This window comes from Chenopodium album, chromosome 23 (assembly GCF_948465745.1).
Source record: "Chenopodium album chromosome 23, dcCheAlbu1.1, whole genome shotgun sequence".
NCBI classification, from domain to species: domain Eukaryota; kingdom Viridiplantae; phylum Streptophyta; class Magnoliopsida; order Caryophyllales; family Amaranthaceae; genus Chenopodium; species Chenopodium album.
In genome coordinates, this window is record NC_137856.1 from 38,717,226 (window position 1) to 38,723,786 (window position 6,561).

Below are 6,561 nucleotides of genomic sequence, written 5' to 3' on the forward strand. Positions count from 1 at the left end.
AGTTATAATTGTAAATGTAATGTTATAATCTAGGCATAATCCGAGCCTAACCACTAGTTCGGGTCTCTCTTATAATACTCACGAAGTTTGTGATTAGAGTTATAATTGCAAATGTAATGTTATAATCTTACGCATAATCCGAGCCTAACCACTAGTTCAGATCTTCTTATAACTTTATAAGCATTGCTTAAGCCTTACTCTTTTTACCTTATGTAAATTAGAAGATTTGGACGCTGTAATCTCTATAGAGATGAATATCTTACCACTAAGCTATATAATATTTTATGTTACCTTATAATACGAAATATTAATATGTACTCATATATAAAATGTAATGACTCGGGGCATCACCTATACCCAAATATGTAGTACAAGTTTGTGATTTAAAAAAATATAAGTTGAAATAAAATAAAGCCGATGGACGCACGATGAGACACTAGTAGTACCAATATATAAACACTCGTCCATCAGCACTATTCTCTACCAACGCCAAAAGTGGCATCAAAATAATCATATTCCTTCTTTCTCTCTCTTCTTCTCCACTAAAATATTCTCCCATAAAAAATGGAGGACATTGATGATCTTCCAAAAAACGCAGCAAATTACACACCTCTCACTCCTCTTTGGTTCTTGGAAAGAGCCGCTACTGTTCATCCCACCAGAACTTCCATTGTTCATGGCTCGCTTCGTTACACGTGGCTTCAAACTTATCATCGTTGCCGTCAATTTGCTTCCGCTCTTTCTCGCCGTAACATCGTTGCTGCTTCTACGGTAATCATCATCTTTTTTTTTTTTTTTACTGTTATTTGTTTGATTGATTAAATTACAGTAATTAGTTTTGATTTATCTGGTATGTGTTGTGTCATTCATTTGATTTTACTTTAAAAAAAAAAATAAAAAATCAATGGATAAGTACGAGTGGTTTTTAATTTTTATTTTTTGTTATGATGAATTATTTATTTAATTTTTTTTTTTTTTGATGGGAATTATTTATTTAATAATTCCTTGGGAAATTAAAAGTAATTGATATCCAACATTTCACCATTCGATCATGTCAATTTAATTTTCTCTCTCCTAATGGGATATATACATGTACTCCATAGTAGTATTGAAGTGTTTTGTTAACCTGAATTAGACATGGTAATGGGCCAAGCCGGGCCAAATATATAAGATGACCTGTATCGGGCCGAGACGGGCCAATGCTATAAAGTGGCCCATTTCGGGCTGAGCCAGGGCAATGCTATAAGGTGACTCAAGTCGGGCCGATGTCTCGGGCCGGGCCCAAGTGTGGACCGATATAGTGGTCCCACTATTTCGGGCCATTATCAGTTTATCGGGTCAATACAAACTTTTAATCAAAAGATACTCCCTAGTCCCTTCATTCCAAAATTTTTGGGGTCAAACTTTAATATCTTTGATTCTAAAATACTTTTAACCGATGAAAGATAATGTAGTCACGTGGGATGTTGTTTAATCAATTTCATTGAAAGCTAGTTTTAATAAATTTTTACACTATCAAAATGGAGATAAAACCACTTTAACACATGTTTTGGGTGAAAAGTCAAATGGGCAAAATATTGAGGACAGAGGAAGTATAAACTTATTTTTAGGTTGTCCAAATTCAAAAAAAAAAAAAAAAAAAAGGGGGCCGGGCCGAGCTCAACAATTCTGCCAAAATCCCAAACCTTACCATTTCGGGTGAGCCAGACTATTCTTTTACGTTGAAATTTAGTTCAGCTCAGTTCAGTTCAGCTCCTAATTTCCTTCTCTTATAAAATATTCATTTCAGTTCAGCTAAGTTCAATTCATCTAAGTTCAGTCAATGAGAACAGACCCTAAGTTTGATCACCTTTACTTAATTTGACCTTATATTATAATGGTACTATGTAACTTCTATTTAGTTGTGATATTATGACTTTTACACTGTCTATAAACCAACTTCAGTTTGTATATTAAGAATTTGTTAAAACTTATTAGAACTTATCTGATACAAAAAGAATAGTCTACTGAATTATTGGTGTAAGGTCTTAATAGATAATATTATAAACTTTTTATTTGATATTGATGTGTCATGCGATCTTGATAACTATCCAGAATCCTAGAATTATGTAGCTAATGTTTGACTAATAATGCTATTATATAGTTGTATGAAAATTATCTTTTGATAGCAAATACAAGTAGTTGTTAGCCTTTGTTTTGCTGGGAAACTCAATCGGTCAACTTTACCTTAGCCGCCTTATGAACTATGCCTCTTCCTAAATTTCGTGACAAAGTTGACAATCTTCCAAAGCTATTATAAAAAAATACAAAAAAAAGAGGGAGAATATTCTAGTGTTAAACAATAGTGAATATAAGAAAGAACTATAAACTACAATTATTGCACTTCATTTAATTAATACGAAATTTAATTAAAGGTCTGCATATGACAAACAATACAAAATGAGCTTTGTAAAAGACTGAACACTGTACTTTTGGTGGTTATGTGAATTAATTTCTGAGCTTTTAAGTCAAGTGGAGTATGATTCATTTATAATAATTTTCTTACTCAGTAAATTTTTTCTTCAATGTTCCTCTTCCTATTATAGTAAAGAAGCGTTGGATTGGACGCCATGAAAGTATCAAAATTTAATTTTTTTGGTCTCAACTCTTACGTAATTACGTAGGTTTTACATAATTCTGAGGTCAATTTTTAATATATTGCAAATAAATGGAATATAGCATACGGAGTAATACTAGTATATTGGATTGACTGATACTTCTGGTGGAAAAAGCCTGTAAACTGATGGCGTGAATCATTACATTCAGGAAGAAATTGTACTTCAGATGCAGCTGAATTGGTCTGACATACTTGCTAATTGCTATTGTCTAAAATGTTAACTGATAAATTGGTTTTATGATAGATTGTAATGGTTGGAAATCATTCATTGTGTTTGAGTTCTTGGCTATATGTAGCATTTTAGACTTACACAAGGGATTAAATTATGTATTGTGGCTGAGTACTTGAGTATGAGTTGTGTTTACGATTGTTTACACAAGGAAAGTCGTCAAAATTCGAAGGTGTTTTATCTTCAAGTCATGTTGCTACATTAAGCAATACATCGATTGCATTTAACTTTGAATCATCATATTCACCAATAGAGGTTGATAGATCATTAAAATGCATTTTATCTTTGTGTGGTGACCCTTAAAACATATTTGTTATTTAACCATCAAATTCTTCTCTAGCTGGAATGTTGCTGAATACGTCTAGTTTCTTACATACAGGTATCAATTATTGCTCCTAACATTCCGGCCATATATGAGGCTCATTTTGGAGTTCCAATGTCAGGAGCCGTATTGAACACAGTAAATATACGTCTTAATGCACAGACTATTGCTTTCTTGCTTGGCCATTCTGCTTCAGAAGTTGTAATGGTGGACCAAGAATTCTTTACTTTGGCTGAGGAAGCATTGAAGATAGTGGCTGATACAAGCAAAGGCAACTTTAAGCCACCAATTTTGATTGTCATAGCTGATGAAAGTTGTGATCCTAAAGGACTCCAATACGCATTGAGCAGAGGTGCCATTGAGTATGAAAAGTTCCTGGAGACAGGTGACCCAGAATATGCTTGGCAACCACCAAAAGATGAGTGGCAGAGTATTACACTAGGTTATACTTCTGGTACAACTGCAAGCCCTAAGGGTGTGGTCTTGCATCACCGCGGAGCTTATGTCATGGCCCTGAGTTGTGCTCTAGTCTGGAACATGACTGAGGGAGCTACTTACCTTTGGACTCTTCCTATGTTCCATTGTAATGGATGGTGCTACACTTGGACTCTAGCTGCTATGTGTGGAACCAGTATATGTCTTAGGCAGGTAATTCAATTTGCTTTCATCTGAACAGATTTATATACACAGCCTTCACCCACCCCCCTTTTGAAATTGGAGTCTGCTATGTTGTAAACTTTTGCTCTTCTTATTGTGTTTTGTTATTGATTCTAAATGATGGGTTCAGTTTGCTTGATAATTATAATATCAGCAGTCTTGAAAATCTAAGTAGTGCAGTATGACGACATTGCATTTAGTATTTTTCCCTGCAGAAAAAGGCCTTGTCTAACTGCATGGCCTTTCTCTAATAAGAATTTGGATAATACATAAACTTTTTGCTGCTTTCTGTACAACTAGCTAATGTTGGAATTTATACAGTATAACTTGTTTCATTTTTGAGTTATAGTGCTGTGTTTATTATGCCATTGTTTATGAATCTTTACAATGGTTAATGAATCAATTAGTACCCTAACTGATAACTCATTCGTTCCTTCTTGCTCATGGTGGAGAATGGAGATGTCCATTTATAATAGTTGTAGATAGGATCAAGATGGTTTTGAAACTTTTGGCAACAAACTAATTAAGATGGTTTATTAAACAATTACACTTTTATTTTCACAGTGAACTACAGTTTTAGCATAAGTAGTTGTAGATTGGATCAAGGGTCATTTGGAAACAACCTTTTTAAATATTCATTGTTGGGAGTAAGAGTAGCCTTTCAAATGACAAATTCTATGGAAGGCAAATAGGCAATTAAACTGCGTTACATAAATGTAAAAGCATGTCTGTAAAACTGTGATGAGTTCACCATTGATGTGATGGTTGTTTTCTTATTGTTTGGCTCGAAAACCTGTCAGTTCCAGGGGCTTCAATGATAGTTGCTTTAAAATTTATATGGCCTTTCTAAAATAACAGTTTATTGACTTAAAATTGCATGCTTTTTGAAGAAAGAAAACACGAAATTAGTTACAAGTGTAAATCAGCATGATTTTACATTTTCCAAATTCCAGTATGTTCATGTTTTTTTTCATTTGGACATTTCTTGTATGGTAACATATATTTGGGCCTTACTTGTACACTTCTCCTTGGCCTTTTTATTTTTTTTTATTCTAGGTGACTGCTAAGGGAGTTTACCAAGCCATCGCCAAACATAAAGTAACTCATTTCTGTGCGGCTCCTGTGGTGCTCAACACTATCGTCAATGCAAAAAAAGAGGATAAAATCCTTCCTCTACCACATGTTGTGCACGTCATGACGGCTGGTGCTGCCCCGCCTCCCTCCGTGCTCTTTGAAATGTCCCGTATTGGCTTCCGTGTTGCCCATACGTATGGGCTTTCTGAAACTTATGGGCCCTCTACTATATGCGCATGGAAACCAGAGTGGGACTCTCTTCCTCCAGAAGAACAAGCCCGCCTTAATGCAAGGCAAGGTGTTAGGTATGTTGGTTTAGAAGGTCTTGACGTTGTCAACACTCAAGACATGAAACCGGTACCTGCTGATGGGAAGACTGTTGGGGAAATTGTTTTCCGAGGGAATGCAGTGATGAAGGGATATTTAAAGAACCCCAAAGCTAATGCGGAGGCTTTTGCAAATGGGTGGTTCCATTCCGGGGACTTAGCTGTGAAACACCCGGATAACTATATTGAAATTAAAGACAGATCAAAGGACATTATCATATCTGGTGGAGAAAATATTAGTAGTGTGGAAGTAGAGAATGTTATGTACTTTCACCCGGCTATATTGGAGGTATCAGTGGTTGCAAGACCTGATGAGAGGTGGGGGGAGTCCCCCTGTGCATTTATCACATTGAAGCCGGATGTTGATCAATCGAATCAGCAGCGTCTGGCTGAGGACATAATGAAGTTTTGTCGGGCCAAAATGCCTGCTTACTGGGTTCCAAAATCTGTTGTATTTGGTCCCTTGCCAAAGACTGCAACGGGAAAGATACAGAAGCATGTATTGAGGTCAAAAGCTAAAGAGATGGGACCTGTGAAGCAGAGTCGACTGTAAGTATATCTTTGATGGTTTACCTTCGTTGAGTTTGTTTTATTCTCTTCTCTATATTTTATTTAATTATTGAAATAAGTAGCAATAAATTGTGCTTGCTGTCGCTCCGCCCCCTCCCCCTCCCCCTCCCCCTCAGGTTAAAAAAGCACAAAAGAAGGCCTGTTCTTTGTATAACATTGTAAAATTTAAGTTGACAACATTGTTTTGTGTTGTTATTGATTGAACTATCTTTACTACATATTTGTAATGGTGATTTTGATGGGTTTGGCAATGATATATGAGAATTGAAATTCAGTGTTTGGATTTGGATTGGCAATCTAAGAACCAAGTAGCATTCTACTAGCAATCGAGAAGCATTGTTCAAATACAATATTTTATATAGGCTTAAATTTCTTTTATCATTTATAGTTTTGTAACTTGTATTATCATTGTATTATTGGTTTTGATAAATTGCTTCTGTAGTAATGTAAGTCATTAGGTCAAATGATTGGTGTGGCGGAGTAGACAGTTTTGGGCGGAGAAGTGGCATTACATCATAAAGTTTTGGTAGTATTTTGAATGATAATTTGGTGGTACTTCGAAATGATTGTGGTGAATCTGGTGGTGCTTTGGATAGTTTGTGGTGTATGTTTTATGGTGGTACCTCGTCAAATGATGATCTGGCGTTGTAGACAGTTGTGATGGTTGGGGTGTGTAAAATATGTTTTATGGTGCTGTATGTAGTTACAACTTACAAGTACGTACTAG

At 35.5% G+C, this 6,561-nt stretch overlaps 1 protein-coding gene across 1 annotated transcript; it reads left to right on the forward strand.

The window, feature by feature from the left end:
• The first annotated feature begins 467 nt into the window (after positions 1 to 467).
• Positions 468 to 6,130, forward strand: LOC145606793 (acetate--CoA ligase CCL3-like). Its single transcript, XM_081662622.1, has 3 exons — positions 468 to 771; positions 3,265 to 3,855; positions 4,921 to 6,130. Exons 1-3 carry the CDS (start codon positions 565 to 567, stop codon positions 5,815 to 5,817), a joined length of 1,695 nt encoding a protein of 564 aa, XP_081518748.1. The 5' UTR covers positions 468 to 564; the 3' UTR covers positions 5,818 to 6,130.
• Positions 6,131 to 6,561: the final 431 nt, after the last annotated feature.

Bases quoted from the DNA above. Each gene is read 5' to 3' on its own strand.
- LOC145606793 (XM_081662622.1), top strand. From the start codon at position 565: ATGGAGGACATTGATGATCTTCCAAAAAACGCAGCAAATTACACACCT. The intron at 772-3,264 runs GTAATCATCATC...TCTTACATACAG, and splicing joins ACATCGTTGCTGCTTCTACG to GTATCAATTATTGCTCCTAA. The intron at 3,856-4,920 runs GTAATTCAATTT...TTTTTATTCTAG, and splicing joins CCAGTATATGTCTTAGGCAG to GTGACTGCTAAGGGAGTTTA.